Source organism: Lissotriton helveticus, chromosome 2_2, assembly GCF_964261635.1.
Source record: "Lissotriton helveticus chromosome 2_2, aLisHel1.1, whole genome shotgun sequence".
Classification (NCBI taxonomy): domain Eukaryota; kingdom Metazoa; phylum Chordata; class Amphibia; order Caudata; family Salamandridae; genus Lissotriton; species Lissotriton helveticus.
In genome coordinates, this window is record NC_136060.1 from 35,107,199 (window position 1) to 35,125,541 (window position 18,343).

General features: G+C 45.9%; 1 protein-coding gene across 2 annotated transcripts in view; it reads right to left on the reverse strand.

Annotated features, from left to right (window-relative positions):
* Nucleotides 1-18,343, reverse strand: part of LRP2BP (LRP2 binding protein) — a 339,402-nt gene that overhangs the window by 185,578 nt on the left and 135,481 nt on the right. For both annotated transcript variants that reach the window (XM_078678933.1, XM_078678935.1), the window contains exon 4: nucleotides 1,799-1,909. In XM_078678933.1, the coding sequence (XP_078535059.1) occupies nucleotides 1,799-1,909 (111 nt within the window). The remainder of the gene's footprint in view (nucleotides 1-1,798; nucleotides 1,910-18,343) is intronic.

The following is an 18,343-nucleotide window of genomic DNA, read 5'->3' on the forward strand; positions in this document are numbered from 1 at the left end:
CTGCCTTGGCTTACTTCCCATTATGGTTTACATATATATGTTTGTTTACCTAATGTTGCAACCATCTTGGACTTGTTGCTTAATATAGAGGAATGGCAGATAAAAAGGAGGGACACAAAGGAGAATTTTTTAAAGCTCAAGACTTAGCATTCTGCAAAGGTCACAAGGACATGCAACCTCAGCAACTGCAGGATGAAGAGAAAATGAGTTCACAAGGGGTTGAGAAGGCCATGCTCTGTTTCATTACTGTGCTTCACAGCAATCTAAGTGAGAAAACTGGATCTACTGCAAAGGTGGTTCATTCTGTGAAGACCAGATTGGAAGACCTGACCGGGATGATACATGAGTCCGAAAAGGCCCTTGGAACATTAGAGACTCGACTGGGAGTTCTGTAAAAGCTCAAAGTGATGTGGAGTCTTCAGTTAAGAGATTTGCTGAGTTCCAAGACTGTGTTGCAGAATCAGCCATGGAGGCAGATTCCTGAGTAGAGGTTACAGACATCTTTGGGGAGCGGGAGTATGTGGACGGGAGGGTAGTTCCTTGAGATTGCTAAAGATAACCTGTTTGGGAAAGAGGGAAATACATCTTTGGACCTTGCACAAGAAACACAAGATAACAGAGTGCTGCCTTGTCACTATGGCTTACAGGATCACAAAAAGACAGCTCTTTCAGGAAATGGAAGAGTTAAGGGGCTCTGAGTGACAAGGGCGTGAAAGTCGATATCCTAACAGAGGTGATTCCTTTAATGGACAATCTCGGTGGGGAAGAGTGGATATTGCTGTTTGTAGATCTGTTCACAAATGCCTTCCTGAGGAAAAGGATCTGATGTCTTTAAAAAACGGAACTTGATATGGTTGACTTCTCAGATAAGCCTAAGGTAAAATAGCTCAATAAGAGATACATCCTTATGCAAAGAAGTCTGCCCGAGGCCTTTCTGAAGGGAATGGGGGTAGCCCAGTCAGGAAATCTCTAGATAATTCTTCCCAAACAATATTCTTGTAATCTCTGCTGTTTTGGGATGAAAGGGGAATTGTGGAAGCAAAAGCATGCTTTCATGAAATTACTTTAATATGGTTTCAAGCAAAGGCACAGTAGTTGAGAGGGAGGTTAATTGTACATTTTGTTGCATGATGTTGTAACAAAATATATGCTTGGATAGAGATTAGTTAGATGTTTGAAGTATAAATGTGGTTAAAAAGTCCTGCATGTGTGTTGTTGCAATAAACAGATTCCAAGACTGAATCCACATTGTCTTTAGCAAATTTCCTCCTATCTAATGACTTAAACTTACTAAAGTATTCTGTATTTTTAATTTTGCTTTGGTGCATTCATATGAGGTAAACCCAGATGGGAACAATGATAAACTGAGTAGCAAGGGAATCTGGGGGTCGATATTTGATTGCGTGCAAATAGGGGTAAGGGGCATGTCCATTAGAATGATTAAAAACAAAGGGAGCTAGGGGATTTCTCAACATGGGTCAGTGAGGGGTTCTTTAAAGAGACAGGCCTTCAGTTCCTTCTCCAACAATAGGAGTAACCTTGAAGCCTGACAGAAGGTGGAATGTTGTTCAAGATCATTGGTGTGTAGAGAAATAAGGCTTTATTATCATTTTCTTCTGGTGTACTGGAACTTTGCAAGGGAGATTGCATTGAAATAAGTGCGTATATTTGGACATCACTGGGACCCGAAAAAGTGCTAAAAAAAACTCCATTTAATTAATAAATGCATGAGGAAACTGAAAAACAAACATGCTACATTCAAATAATATCACTAATGTCACATAAAATCATTACTTACGGGGTTTTCTGCAATCCCAAGTCCGTCATAGTACATTACTCCTGCCTGATACAAAGCTTGGAAGTCATTCTTGCTCTTTTCAAACTGTAACAAGGCATCTTCATACCATCCCTGTCAAAACAAGACCAAATATTATGTTATTTCTTCAAAGGCTGCTCCTCGCTACTCTGTTCAAGGACGCTATTGGGGGCACATTTCCGGGAGCCAGATGACATTCTTGAACTACTGTCTTTTATTTCTATAACAAAATTATGTATATATAAATGTGTGTATAGGCATAAAAAGGCATTGCAGCAATATTAGTTAAACAGGTTAGACATAGTAAATCACCTTTGGATTACAGAAGTGCAACATGACAGACCTTTTTTTTGGGGGGGAGGTAGTTTTATATAGCGCGAACTAGACTCAAGACATCCGGTATCAGAACGCTTTACATGAGCACCAGTTTCATTACAGATGGACACATACATTATTTTTTGTTTTTGTTAGGCACAGGGAGATTAGGTGATTTGCCCAGAATCACAGGATGCTGGGCATCATTGCAGAGACTCGAACCAGCTTCGAGGTAGACTGCTCTAGCCGTAAGGCTTCATACCCTCCTTACATATATATCAGATTCTGCTCTCTCTTGCTATTTGAGTCATCTCTTGCGTCTAATGTTTTGCACCAAGGGGTTCAAATAGATAAGGAGAGTGAAGCTCAAGTTTTCTATGGTGTGGCTTGGAACCTCATAGTGAAAAACACCATGTCGTTGGAAAACTACTCATCCATGGAAGCAATTCACAAAGGCATTTAAAGGTGTGGATGGTGGCAGTAGTATCACTTCACATATACATAAATGCATATCACATAGTAACATGCATAGATCTACATCTGTCCCATCTCTCATTTGCAGAGTTCAACACCAAGTCTGCGTGGAACTACGCACATGTAAACCTATGTTATTTTAGATGTAAAAGTGGAAGTTGCTCAAAAATGGGGACTGTCTGCTACAAAGTAAGAGGAGTAAAGAGAAAATTAAGGAGGGACAAAGGGATGGATGTGGAAATACAAAAACACACCTACATAAAGTACTCCAGTAGTACTACAGCCCATCAGGCTCAAATCTAATCCAGCCAAGTATTGAGGTAAACCACACACCACAAATTGCCACTCACAGTTAAATGAATTACATGGAATGTAATGGCGGGAGGGAATAACACTATTAGCACAAGGTAATACAATAGTGGAATAACTTTACACGTTGCAGACAACCACACCAAACGAACTGTAAAAAAGAAATAATGTAAACCAAATCATTAAAATGTTAAAAACGGTAAGAGTTAATAATAAATACATTTTAAAATAATGGTCAAATGCCCATTAGGAATTAGAGGCACCCGTATAAAGCACAATGTAGAAAAGTAAACACAACAGATGCACAGGCTATCGGTATAATTTTGTTATTACTTGGGTTGTTAATTGAAGGGAAGATCAGCTATATTGCATAGGTTGAGGGCAATCAAAGATCAGTCAGTCTCTTTGGCAATGAATAGTTGCTGCATCCAGTGATGCCCTTTTCCAATCAGAGCATGCTGAAACGTTTGAGATTCTATGAGTTATCCTGAAGAGTATGGGCTTTAGTTTTGATTTCTGGTTTGTGTTGATAAAAGTCCAGCGTTTTGGGCTCGTACTACAAGGGACCAGCCCTCAACAAAGGCTAGTTAGTTGAATTAATGGATGTCTTATAAAACAAAACATTGGGAGCCAGGAGTACATGTTTGTATTGGGCAGAAGTTGTGTGCCCTCCATACAGCTGTAATCACGTTGTTTATTTATCCAGATGCCCGAGCTTGAGCGTTCAGGGGCAAATATATGACTTTGCAATGCTACTAAAGTGTCTTCGATAACTAGATAATTATTGGTGTTTGGCATTGAAGGCAGCACATATGTAAGGAGAGCAGTCATTAACTTGCTTAGCATTAGGCATGGCTTGGCAGTGCAACTGTCACCTGACTTTTAACCTACATCAATATTATCTATGGTTCTTTGTAGCTACACAAATACATAGTCATTCTCATGTTATCTACTTGTAATGCTTCACATTACCATACAACTGCCTTTGAAGCCAGACCAACTGGCATTGCGAATGCTTCTTTATGGTATAACTTGACATCACAGCTATTGCCAAACAATTATATGAGAATCATCAGGAGAGAAGCTTTGGCTCCGTGCACATGTTCGGAGCCAGAAGTGCCTGTTTTGATTGGGCAGAAGTTGTGTGCTTCCACAAAAACGTCCTTGCGCTCCACACAGCTGTGATCATTTTGGGCTGGATGTACGAAGCATTTTACCAGTCGCAAACGGCCTATCGGGCCATTTCTGACAGGTAAAATGCATGTTCCTATGTACAACAGGCAAAATGCAACTCGGGAACTTACCGAATCACATTTCGCTTTTGCGATTCGGTATTAGGAAGCGGCGTGTTTAGAGAGCCCTTCCTAATACTGAATAGCAATGGTATGTTTGAATGTTTAGCGACCAGAATGCGGTCGCAAAACATTAATAATTTACCAACTCCGTGGAGGAGGCGGAGGCGGTAGTCCATTTTCAAATGGGATGGGGTCCATTAGGGACCCCTTCCCCTTTGTGAATGCTGGTGAAATTTTTTTTAAGAGGAGGCAGTGGTCCCACTGACCATTGCCTGTTATTAAAAAATGAAAAGAAAACTTTTCATTTTTATTTTTGTAATGCAGCCCAATTTCCATCAAGGAAAGAAGGATGCATTTCAAAAAATAAACAGTGCTTTAGTTAAAAAGAAATCACAGACATGGTGGTCTGCTGACCCCAGGAGGCCACCATCATTTTGATTATAGCCATTCCCAAATTGCGACTTGCCTGATGAATATTGATGAGGAAGGTCCATTTGTGACCCATTTGGGAATCGTTAATGTGTCCCAGACATCAGTACATGTGATTTTGCGAGTCTCTAATTTAGAGTCGCAAAAAAACGCAATTAGAGACTGGTGAATCAAATGGTCGTACATCTGGTCCTTTTTTTTTGTTTATCCATTTGTCTGAGCTTGAATTTTGAGAGTCACACACATGCCATTATAATGCTATAAAAGTGTCTTGGATGACTAGGTAATGTATGGCGTTCTACTCTGGCAGCAGCACAGTGGGAGAGGAGAAGTCATTAACATACATGAATTTTAAGATCTGGCTTGAGTACATTTATAAGCACGGCCTATTAGATTGCCAATGAGAAGGCCTTGAAAACAAGTAAAGGAGGAAAAGCCCCCGGGCCCAGACGGGGTCCGTGTTGATTTTTATAAGCATAATACAGATCTCTGGGAGCCAATATTGCTTAGAGTTCTTGAAGCAACATGTAAAATCGGACTCCTGGAATCATGGTCAAAATCTATTTTGGTCCCAATATTTAAAAGGGGCGATCGCTAGAATCCAACTTGCTACCGCCCGATTTCCCTACTGGATACATTCGGTAAAATCGTGGGACGTATCATTTTGGACCGACTACAGTCTTGGTCCGAGGAAAACAAGATTGTATCCGACATACAATATGGATTTAGGGAAGGGTTAGGCACCACTGAGCAGGTATTAAATCTTTCCCTGCTCAAGGGCAAATACGTGGACGCAAAAGGAGGTAGTCTTCATTTGGCCTACGTCGATCTAACTGCAGCGTTCGACTGCGTGGGCCATTCGAAGCTGTGGCTTATTTTAGAGGAAATAGGAGTTGACCCACCATTGATTATATTCATGAGGGAGATGTATTCAAACGCTTCGGCAAGGGTCAGATTTGGCATGAGTGGAGAGCTTACGGCACCATTTAGAGTTGAGCGGGGAGTCAGACAAGGTTGTGTGCTGGCCCCCTTCCTCTTTACTTTGTATACAAATGGTCTAGAACAGGCTATGCCGAAGGGGGCCAAGGACCTACCTTTAATTCAACATTGTCCAATCCCCGCTCTCCTCTACGCGGATGATGCGGTAATCATTGCCCGAACTCCTATCGAACTTCAACGTTCACTGGCCCGTTATAACTCATTTATGTCAGGTTTAGATTTAAAAATTAATGCAAAGAAAACTTTTATAATGAATTGCGGCCGAAAAAGCAGGAAAGGTCTGGTTATCCGACTTGATAATAATAACATAGATAATTCCCCGACATATCCATATCTCGGAGTGGTAACAGACGAGAAGGGTACATGGAAAAAGGCTGTGGAGGCAAGAAAACTGCAGTTTTTAAAGTCAACTATGGCTTTGGTAAAGTTTACACAGAGGCTGGGAAAGAGACCACCTGAAGAGTTGATACATATTTATAAGGCCAAATGCATTACCACCGCTACATACGGTGCAGGAGTATGGGGCTATGCCCAGGTAGAATCTATTCAAAAAATAGAAAACAGTTTTCTAAGGTTTTTATTAGCTGTTCCCCAGGGCTCTTCTACATATGGAACCCACTTAGAGCTGGGCTTGTCTTACATTACTGATATTATAAGGGCTAAGCCCATACTCCTATGGCACCATTTATGGACTTCAGTTATACTTGTATTCACTCAAAGCATTGTGAAGGAGTGTCTTGCACTAGAAAATCATAGTAAGATCGGCTGTTTGAGATATATAAAGCGGTCCCTCAATGACATGGGCCTAGAAAAATTATATCATAACCCTTTACAAATGCTTACACTTCCTAGGAAAACTTTGAAAAATGCGTGCCTTGCCCATCTAGCGGAAATCCGCCTGATGACAGAATATAGCAAATCTTCGGTTCAGCGCGCTCTTATGATTCAATCCACCGTACTGATAGAGCCTTATTTGACTTGGAATCTAACCACCCACGACAAATTCCTTTTAACCAGATTCAGGCAAAATACTATTTATAGGCAAGTGACATTTCCAAATGTAAATGATTGGTCACTATTTCCTGTCCCATGTCCTTGTGACGCGTCTCTTCTCAATCTACCATTCATATGGTTCTTTTTTGTAAATTTTACACAGAGCCTAGAAAGATTTATATAATTCCTCTTCTAAAAAAATGGGGATTACGTCAATGCCGCCCGACCTTATTGGCCCTCCAACTTCTTGATACAGCCTACTTAGCCCTAAATGTTGCAAGATTTTTTAAATCTGTATTCGACATAGAAAGAATTTACAATTAAATCCTGGTGTTTTATATTTATATTTTATATTTTTATTCTTAAAACTGAAAAGTGTTTTCTTAACTGCTTTTTAATGAATTTGTTAATCTTTTATTGTATAAAATGTTGCAATTCTACTGTATGTACTTTTATGGTTTCTACAAACATGAATCCTAATAAAGTTAATATTGATTGATTGATTGATTGCCAATGCTGGTTTATTAATATGTATTACTATTTTATCGTTTTGTTGGAACACCTTTCAGAGGGCCACAGGGCACGCAGGGGCTACTGGGCCCAACCGTGGTGGTTGAGGCCTTTTACTCCTGATGTCCCAGGGCCCAACCTACTAAGGATCCGGGACAACGGGCCAAGTACCCCTTCTGCACTTGACTCTCAGTGGGAACTGTGGACAAGTAGTCAAAGGCTTCTGCCTGGGGGGTTGGGAGTGTAGATCAATGTGCAGTCAAATACTTACTTTTGTAAGAAAAAGTATTTTATTTCTAACTCTAAACATTCAAAGGAATAACAGCATCCATAATCAATGACACAATTCTCTGGAGTTTGGGGCTCAAATGTTTGTTAGGCAAAATCCCTGACCCACCTTTTTCCTTGTAACCTGTTTGGGGTTATCTCCCTTCAATGGTGGTCGCATCCAGGGAATGCTCACTGGTAGGCCACACTCAAGAGTTCCCTTTTGCCTCTAAGAATTGATCAAAAGTGTCTATGGTGCCATAGCACCAATTGCAGTGAGTCTTCCTAGGCCCCAGTTCAAGTCTTACCCTCTCCTGCAGTATGGAAACGTTCGGTGGAGCAGCGGGTGCCCTCTCTCAATGGGCACTGACAAGTCCTCATCCTGTCAGGAGAAGTCGAGCGTTACATGCAGGAGCAGTAAGCTGGTGCAGAATCTCTCCCTTGAGCTGGGCTGCTGCCTTTCCCTAGAATAGGAGCTGCTCCCAATCCACAAAGACAAGGTAAGTCAATCATTCCCACATGGTGGTGAAGGGGATTTGATGCCCCTGCTCCTGACCGGAACCCAGCGAGGGGGCGACGTCTCCTGCAGTATCCTTCATGGTCATTGGGGGGAATCAGAAGGGGCAGGTCTTGGTGTGCAGGCTCGACTCGCCAGCCACAGCTGCACTTTTTTTTCCGAGCAACTACCCAAACTTCTGGCAATGTTTGTACCAGAAGCCCCTTCTGGCATACAGGGTTGCTGCCGTACTTCCCTACCTAGTAGCAGATTCCTTTGGTGCTATCGCCCACACAACAACGGCCCCTCCTGGCCTACAGGGTCGCAGATTAAGCTGGACACAAGTCTCGACATTTTGACAGCAATAAATTCAATGGTGGTCCCCTTTGGCATAAGGGATCACTGCAATGAAGCAGTGCAGGTCTGGTGCTTCTTGCACAGCACTTTCTACACGACCCAGGTCATTGCAGCCCTGTCCTGGCAAAAGGGGGTCACAGATTGCTCCCTCCTGTACTCAGGCAATGACCTGATTGGTGCATAGACATTTACTCAGACTTTGCTTATGGAGGCCTCCTGTTATGGCTCCCCACCGGACCTCGCTCCTTCCAACACCTCTTCCTCACAGGGCACACAGGTCTGGGCAAGTAGGCAGACACTTGGACTCCAGGCTACAATCTAGTTACAAATCAACAATATACAACAGCTCAATGCCAGATGCAACTGTAAGCAAATGCAAAAACAGCAGTTGATGGACAGAATGCAGAACAATGTCATACATTCACCCCACTACAGCGATCTGGGCCTAAACCATCGTTTATTTGCTCACCATGCCATTACAGTTTGATCCCAGCCATATCATCCCCCTTGGTATCGCTTTGTTCGCCCTAAGTTGGCAGGGTATGCCCAGACGTGGGTCCCTTGCTCACTTTGACACTGGATTCAAGCTAGCCTGGCTGATTAGCCAGAAACCGGTCCCAGGATGCTTGTTTCCGGTCCAGGGAAGACATGGCTTGGCAGTTTGGGCTGGACTGTTCCCATGAGGCACAGGGTCAGACTGATTTGCATATGGCCATGTCTGCACTGGGGTGGTGGAGTAAGCTAAAGAATGATGATGGGTTAAACCCTGATCAGTTGACTGGGGGTGAGTGTTTTATTTGCTCAAGTGCTCCGTCCATCATCCCCTTTGGTATCGCTTTGTTCGCCCTAAGTTGGCAGGGTATGGCTAGACGTGGGGCCCTTGCTCACTTTGCCACTGGATTCAAGCTAGCCTGGCTGATGACAGCTGATTAGCCAGAAACCAGTCCCAGGATGCTTGTTTCCGGTCCAGGGAAGACATGGCTTGGCAGTTCGGGCTGGACTGTTCCCATGAGGCACAGGGTCAGGCTGATTTGCATATGGCCATGTCTGAACTGGGGTGGTGGAGTGAGATAAAGAATGATGCTGGATTAAACCCAGATCAGTTGACTGGGGGTGAGATTTGGATTTGCTCAAGCGCTCTGTCCATCATCCCCTTTGGTATCGCAACTGTAAACAAGGCATATGTCATGCAATATATATCTTTGCATGCACATCCCCATGGTTGTAAGCAGTATAAAGGAAGTTAAAAAGAAAAGAATAGCAATATTTTGTGTTCATGGACCTGACTCTTGCCAAGTCACATTGGGGAGGCTGTTGCTCCCGTCCTCAGGTCACAGCAAAAGTACGTAATGGACTATTTAATCAAAGTGACTCAACCAGTACTGTCTCGCAAGGAGCTGTACTGTGCAGCTGTAAACAGTGCATCCTGCAACTCGCACCTTGTAAGAAGCTGTGTACATTGTGCTTGTAAGCCCCCCTTTGTTATACCAACCTGAGTCATGTAAAACGCATTGATACCCAAGTGGCTTAGTTCTTTATTAAACTGCAAATAAATAAATAGATTTTGTTTTACAATTTGGAGGACATCCTTTGCTTTCCTAAACTATCTGCTCAGTTTCTAAACATCACTCCAAATTGGCACACCAGGCTGACACATCTGGAGAATCTGAGCTACTTCACTTATGCATGGTTTCTCTGTAAGACATTGTTAACCTCAGTTTAATGAGGGTTATTTTATTCCTAAATTTCTTGATCGTCAAAGATTGCCAATACGTCATCTTACCTGATCCTATGCTTCCAACTCCAGGATGCCTGACACCGCACTCTTCTAATGCCATCCCAGAGGTTCTTATCATATCATCCTCCTAGACGTGTGAAAGAAAGTTCCGTCTTCTTCGCAACCTCTTATGGAAGTGAACGTTAAATGTTTCCAATCATATGTACTGTTGTCCTTGTGAAGTATTTTTTATTTAACAATTTTTATTTGGATAATTTTTATTTGAACTAAGGCCTTCTCCCACTTACAACTGCCAAAATCACCTTATTTGACCATGTGGTGTCCCAAACAATCTGGTGATATAGTGTTGTATGCCATGACTATAGGCCTTTCCCCATGGTGTTCAGTTAACAATCTTGTTTCTATTGGGGTGAAATCGAGCATTTCCACCACATATTTGTGTAGACCATCAGGGCACATTACATCTGCAAATATTTTTAAAACTTCTCTTCCTAATCTGTAGGGAAGGGATCTGCTGATAGAATACCCCCAGATACTCACTCTACTAACCATGTATAGGAAGTTTCTCCAGTTAATTTCCCATCCATCCAAGGAGAGTGGTGGCTACCCTCCACATTCAAATAACCGCAGCCATGAAGAGAAGAAGGTAGGGGATACACCCACCCATTTAGGTAAGCCCGTCTGCGCCAGTCCGCGGCTGAGTGGGGCTACGGGCAAGTCACTGTAACCAGATTTTCACCTACTCCTTGCCCGAACTAAAACATTTTTTAATCCGCCAACTATGCACTTAATCCTACTACCTTGTCCAGATTAGTTAATCTAGGGATTATGAACATCAGGGACTCTCTTCCTGAACTCAACCCACCTTACTATGTTGAAGACAAAATTCTTAGGCAGGGTAACCATAGGATGAATCAATAAACAAGCATCTATCTGAACACACGTTCAAAGGTGAAACCTCAATTAGAAATATTATACTTTTTGGACTCCGCAAAAAACGGATATACTCCTACTAACTGGAACTTGGTTTTCCCTTGAGTCCTATCCTGACATCCTTGCTGCACTCCCAAGCAACTACTATATTCTTCAGACTAATCGGGTCTCAGGGAAAATAGGTGGAGGAGTCGCTGCCATAATCCATCAGAATTTGAGGTTTACCACTCTTACTGCCCTAGACTTACTTCAGTAGAAAGTTTAGTTATTAAACTTGACTCCTCCCTCATCCCCCTGATTGCCGTTCTAATTAATAGGCCCCTCACAATATACCTAATTTCCCCCAAATATTAGGGGAACAAATATCCCACTTGGTAATCAGCTATGCAAAAATGTTACTGATTGGTGACTTTAACTATTGGGCCAATGATGAGATGGGTGGCCCAAGTTCATCAGACTTGACTGACCTATTTAACAAGCTGAACTGTGTCCAGCATGGGATATCTCCCACTCATATAAAAGGATATATCCTTGATCAAGTCTGGACCTATAATCTCACGGTGCCCACCATGGCGGTTTCCTCATGTACCTGGTCTGATAATCGGTTAATAAAGTTTACCATTAGCAACTTAACTATCTCTGAACCCCCACCCCAGTTAGGGGGGGGTTTAATGGATAGGAAATGGTCTCACATTAACATCAATGCCTAGTGCAACTCTATGAAACATTCTACTATCAACCAAAACAAAGAACATATCAGATCATGGTTAGCGGCCGCCAGAAACATCCATGCTCCTCTTAGAAAAGTCAAAACGACCAGGTACTACGACGCTCCGAGATGGTTCTCGGAAGATCTAAAACTTAAAAAACTAGCCATGTGCCACACTGAACGTAACTGGAGACGGAACTACTCTTCAGATAAAAAATATATCTATCAAGCTCAACTTCAGCAATATAAAAACTCTATCCTACAAACTAAGGCCACTTACTTTTCTAGCAAGATCCTGAACTCAACAAACAAATCCAAAGATATATTTGCGATTGTTTCAGAGTTATCCAATCCGGACAGAGTTATAGTAAAATTATCCCCTTCTCAATCTTAATGTAATGCTCTGAACACTTTTTTCATTGACAAAATCATCACCATCAAAGCCAGTACACCCGCTAGCTCAGTCCCGGTATTCAACCGGTTGCCCCTAGGAACCCTCATTCCCTGTCTCAGTTCCCCAGAATCAGGAAAGAACTATTTCTTAACTTGCTGACTAAAGTCAAATCCGGATCTCCTTCTGATAGTTGCCCCCTCATATATTGAAGGATTTTTTAGGCATTCCCAATCCTGCCCTTTCCCTATTGAATAACTCATTAACACAGGGCTCTGTTCCCACAGCCTTTAAAGAAGCAATGGCAGTCCCACTTTTCAAGAAAATAAGCTCAGATCCACCTGTCCTTACTAACGATTGTCCCATCTCATTGCCTCCCTTCCTGGCTAAGGTGCTGCAAGCCTACGTTGCTAACTGCCTATGTTTTTTTGTCCCATTCCACTGAGGTAGAGGTTCTGACCATACTGGATGAAATGAGGAAAGAAGAAGACAAAGGGCATTACTCAGGAACTGGTGCTCCTTGATCTATCCGCAACTTTTGAAATGATTGACCATGAACTTCTGGGTCCAGGGATCCGCTCTTGAATGGATCGCGTCCCTCTTGAAAGGATGTTCTCAAACGATCCGACTCTCCCAATCTATGAGTCCCAAAGTCAAAATGACCAGCAGCGAGGAGGAGCTTCACGCGATTCCAAGATGGACGCGTGAGCTAAGGGCTCCCGATACCCCTTCCGCCTCCCGCGACTATCCTGTGCAAGATCCTGATTTTGACGATGGGTGCTCTTTATTGAAGCCCTGCTGATGCCAGCGTTCTTTTCAGAAATCGATTTGGCCGTCGGATACTGGACCTGCTGCGCCTTGAACTTTGAGGCCTATATCGTATGCCAGCCGGGGGCTTGAGTCCCCGAGGTACCCAGGTGGCAATCGAACAACAACGGCGGATAAGCCACGCCCGCTGCCCCTGGTGTACTTTCGGTTTCGTTTCTTCTCTTTGTTGTGAACGCTCACTTCCAGATCCGAGTTCCGATTCTGCTATCGCTGCCAGCCTGCTGCTTATGCTGCGCCCTTCTCCACTCGCAGTTCAGAGCCTGCCACGACGGAGTTCGCTTTGCCTTGATTTTACGATTCCCGTTGGAGCTCCTTCCACGACATGACGGGCAGAACAGTCGTTGAGAGGCGCGGCAATAGAGGCTCGTCCCGAGGGGGGGTCACCCAATCTCAGACCATTGATCGATTTACTCGACCACGGGGCTCCCCGGGCGGATTGAGTGGTGCCCTGGAAGAAGCTGGGGATGGTGCTCCTGATGACGAGGAGCCAACGTTGAAGGACGTTATGGGCGCTATTGCAAGTGTCCAATCCGCCATGGGTCAGCAATATGAAACGCTAGCGGCTAAGATTGATACGGTGGCGATTGATGTCACCCTCATCAGAGCGGACCTTGGGAAAACGAATGAGCGTGTCAAATCTCTCGATCTCAAGACTGCTAGTTTGACCACGGATGTCTCGGACCTTCAGACCACGGTCAGCCATCTTAGGACCACTTGTGACCTGTTTGCCAATCGGTTGGAAGATTTCGAGGGCCGAGCCAGGCGCAATAACGTCCGCATTGTGGGTGTCCCGGAGACTTCTGCCGACATGCCTGTTGATATCCTGGTGGAGGACCTCGTGTTGAAGCATCTGGTGCCGAAAGGCCTCAGTAAATTCTTCGCTGTGGAGCGCGCCCACCGTGTTCCGGGTGGCAAGCCAAAGTCGGGAGCCGCTCCGCGGCCCATAATTGCTAGACTTTTCAACTTTCGTGATAGGGACGCTATCCTGCAAGCTTCGCGCACCAATGGGCCCACTAAATTTGAGAACGTTTCAATTAGTTTTTACCCTGACTTTACTCAGGCAGTTCAGAAACAGAGGATGGGCTTTACGGGTGTGAAACGACGACTCAGGGACCTGGGACTGAATTATGCTATGCTCTTCCTGGCCCGCCTGAGAATCGAACATGCTGATCGTGCATTCTTCTTTGACCGCCCTGAGGTGGTTAGTGACTGGTTAGACACTTTGTCGACGCATCATGAGGGCCCGGAGGACTCGAGAGGCGCTGAGGGAGGCGTGGAGGGCCAGGAGCAGTGAGTCTACATCGGCGAGCCATCATCCGCTGCAGTGGCTTAGAGACTTTGTTTCAAGCATTGTGTGAATGCCCGGGGTGGGGGGGGTTCGGGGATCTTCCTCCTCTGGGGACTTTTTCTCTCTTTCTGTAGGTTAGTTCAATGGGGCGACAGGCACACTGCAAGTTGGAGTGGCTATTAGGTCTACCGCAGGGGTGCAGGGAGGGGGGGTTGAATTTGATGGGTTCCTTGGGGGTGGTGGTGGGGTTCTTTTCTCTTTGTTGGTTTCGAGGCTGTGCTTTGCTTTACAGTTGCTTTCATGTGTCTGTTTCGGGATGGGAGGGGCGGTCGGTCTTCTTCCGGGATGGGGGGTAGGGGACTCAGGGTGTTGAGCTGGAATGTTAACGGTCTTGGGGACAGGATAAAACGTGGGATTGTGCTACAATATTTGAAGAGACACACCCCAGATGTGGTCTTGCTTCAGGAGACCCATTTGGTGGCCAATACATGTCATGCATTGGACAGAAGAGGCTATCGTCTGGTGGCACATTCCGGCTTTACTTCGGGATCAAGAGGGGTTGGTATCCTGGTCAGGAATTCCCTTCCCCTGGAGATAGATAGCACAGTGCTGGATGACAGGGGCCGCTATGCTGGCATTACGGGGAGATGGGAGGGGAAATTGATTTCCATACTGTCTATTTATGTCCCGCCTGGGCTGCAATCTACCACATTCACCGACTTGGGTGAGGTTGTCCTTGGTTTGCCCGATGGCTTACTGGTGTTGGGTGGGGACTTTAACTCTGTGGCGAATGGAGAGAGTGATCGTAGCCCCCCCAGGCTCCTCCCTGCCTCGCAGTTATGGTTGGGGAAGTTCTTGGATGCCTTTGGTTTGGCCGACTGCTGGAGGCAGCTGCACCCTGACCGGCTTCAGTACACTTTCCACTCGGGGGCTCATGGCAGTCTCTCGAGAATTGACTATTTCCTCGTGCCGGTGGTGCAGTTGCTCTCTGTGCGTGAAATTAAACACTTGGCTAGAGGGATCTCAGACCACTCCCCGATATGGCTCCACTTGGATATCTGTTTGGGGAATGGGGGCCGAATTGCCCCGATAAATCCATGGCATTTTCAGGACCCTAAGATCAGAGCAGAGGTGGTCAAATGCATGAATTTTTATTTTGCTGAAAATGAGGGATCGGTGTCTTCCCCAGTCTCCTTATGGGAGGCCTATAAAACTGTTATCCGTGGTCAGACTTTATCCCTGATTGCTGACAAGAAGCGGCGCACACAAGAAGAGGTGGTGAGATTGGAGTCTGAGATTACTGTGTTGGAGGAGCGGTTGGAAGCTGAGGTTACGCCTGAGACGCTGCATGTTTTGGCTCTTAAGCAATCTGATTACAGAGCCTTGGTTACTACCTCGGCTGAGGCACTGCATCGTATGCAACAGGGGCGTCTGTACGACGTGGGTGACAAAGCGGGGAAGTTGATCGCATGGCTGGATAAGCGAGACAGACTGAATCGTGTGGTGCCTGTGGTTGAGAGAGTTGATGGAGTGCGGGTCGGGGACCCGGTTGAGATAGTTGAGGTGTTTGCCCAGCACTTTTGGGTTGTGTATGCGCCGGTTTCGGGCTTGCCGGAGGAGGACTCGCGCTTACTACTTTGTGATCTTGAGCTGCCCAGTCTCGCGGAATCAGACGGGGTGTTAATGGAGGCTGATTTCTCCATCGATGAGGTCGCGCTCGCTATTCGCTCTCTTCGTTCAGGAAAGGCTTCGGGCCCTAACGGCATTCCGGTCGAGCTGTATAAGCTATGCCCGGATAAAATGGCGCCGTATCTGCTGCGTATGTTTGCGGCGTCACGTGACCTCGGCTGTCTTTCTAGAGACCAGAGGCTGGCCTCTATTGTGGTCATACATAAAGACTGCAAACCCCGTGAGTGCTGTTCCTCGTATCGCCCGATTTCGCTTTTGAACGCGGAACCCAAGATATTGGCGAAATTATTGGCAAACCGACTAGCCACGGTGATTAGCGGACTGGTTCACCCTGATCAGTCCGGTTTTATCCCCCAGCGTAATACTGCACTCAATCTTCGTCGACTGCATGGCGTCATAGCGAGGGCGGGATCTCTTGGTGAGCCGGCCATCTTGGTTTCTCTTGATGCTTCGATGGCTTTTGATACGGTTGAGTGGCCATATTTGTGGGCTACTCTCGCCAAGTTTGGTTTTGGCCCGAAATTTATTGCATGGGTTAAACTCCTGTATGAGCAACCGTTGGCGCATGTGGTGGTAAATGGTAGAGCTTCAAGGCCCTTCACTCTTGGGCGAGGCACGAGGCAGGGCTGTCCTTTGTCACCGCTGTTGTTCGCCCTCGCGCTCGCACCGCTGGCCACCTGGCTCCGGTGGGAGCCCTCCTTGAAGGGTATTCGGTGGTCCCCTGATTTTGAAGACCGTGTCTCATTATATGCCGACGACATTTTGTTGTATTTGACGTCCCCCCGTAAGTCATTGGGAGTCCTCTTTGATGTCCTGCGTTCCTTTGGACGTAACTCCGGGTTGGTTATCAATTGGTCCAAATCCTGTATTTTCCCGCTTACCGGTGACCCTCTCTCTTTGCCCCGAGTGTGCCCGATCCCGGTCCGCACCGAGGGTTTTAAGTATTTGGGTATTTATATTTCGCTTGACCCTGTGTTGCGCTATGATCGGAATCTGTTGCCTCCACTCGCCCGACTTTGGTCGGACGTTGCGGCTTGGTGTAATCTGCCCTTATCCCCCCTGGGACGGGCGGCCCTGTTTAAAATGATGTCTCTTCCCCGGTTCTTATATGCTGTGCAAAATACACTTGACCTAGTGCCGGCTAGCTATTTCCGCGAAATTGAGGGCCTCCAAAGGAAGCTGGTATGGGCTGGCCGGCCTCGTATTGCGTTGACTAAGCTCACGTTACCCTGGTACGATGGGGGCATTGCGTTACCTGATATACGACGGTATTATTGGGCATCTCAACTGAGTGCTGTGAATCATGCTATGTATGGTCCAGTTCCGAACCCTGCTTACGAAATGGACCGGTGGCTCTTGCCCGGGGGAAATTATTACAGGGCGTTCTATTCTCGGGGTGCCAGGAAGAACTTGACGGGACCCACTGGAGTGGCGGTGCGGGTATGGGGCAGCGCGACCGCGGCTACCGAATGGACAGATAGGCTGACCAGAGCGACCCCTCTATTTGCCGCGGAGAGGCTGGGTGAGTTGTGGACCTCAAAAGGGTTTGATAGATGGGACCTCATCGGGATCAGTAAGTTGGATGACCTCTGGGTTAAGGACAAGGTTAAGTCCTTTGCTGAATTGCAACAGGAATATGGTTTGACTGATTCGGAGTTTTTACGGTACCTTCAGGTTCGTCATGCCATTGGGTCGGTTTTTCCGGCTGGGTCTGCCATCCCGGAGAGCTCCCCCCTGGAAGACAGGGTGCTGGACGGACATGTGCCGGACAGCACTATCTCTCTTATATATAAGAAGCTTATTAATACTCGGTCGGATTTGCTTCTTCATCTGCGTACTTCCTGGACTGATGACGGACTGGAGCTGGATGATGAGGATTGGCAGGCCGCGATATCCTCTCCTAAGGAGGTTGCGATTCCGGCGCGTCTGCGACTCGTTCAGCTGAAAATTCTACACCGGGTCTATGTCACGGGTCCCAGACTGATGCATATGGGTTTTTCAGAGGATGGATTGTGTCGGCGGGGCTGTGGTATGCTTGCTACCTTCCTCCATATTATATGGGAGTGTCCGGAGGTTGTATCTTTTTGGAATGGAGTGTATGCGGTGATGAGTGAAGTTACGCATGTTCAGTTGCTGCCTGAAGCCCGGCGTTGTCTTTTGAATGTATGGGAGCCGACTGATTGTAATGTTGCTCAGACTCAATGGGTGACGCTGGGGAACATGGTTGCAAAGAGGGACATTGCACAATTGTGGGGATCTCAGAGGGCTCCATCGGTCTCCGGGTGGGAAGATAGTATGGACTGGTGCATGTTCAAGGAAAAGATTGTGTATGTCTCCCGTGGCAGGCCCAAAAAATGGGGTAGGATATGGAGCCAATGGAACTCGTTCCGTGGGGATGTCTGCGACCCCCCTTTCACTGATCCCCCTGATACTCCTTGTTCCCCTTAGCTGTGTGTTTCGGCTCTTTCCCGTGCTGTATTTTTGTTAGACCACTGGTGCTGGGTCCC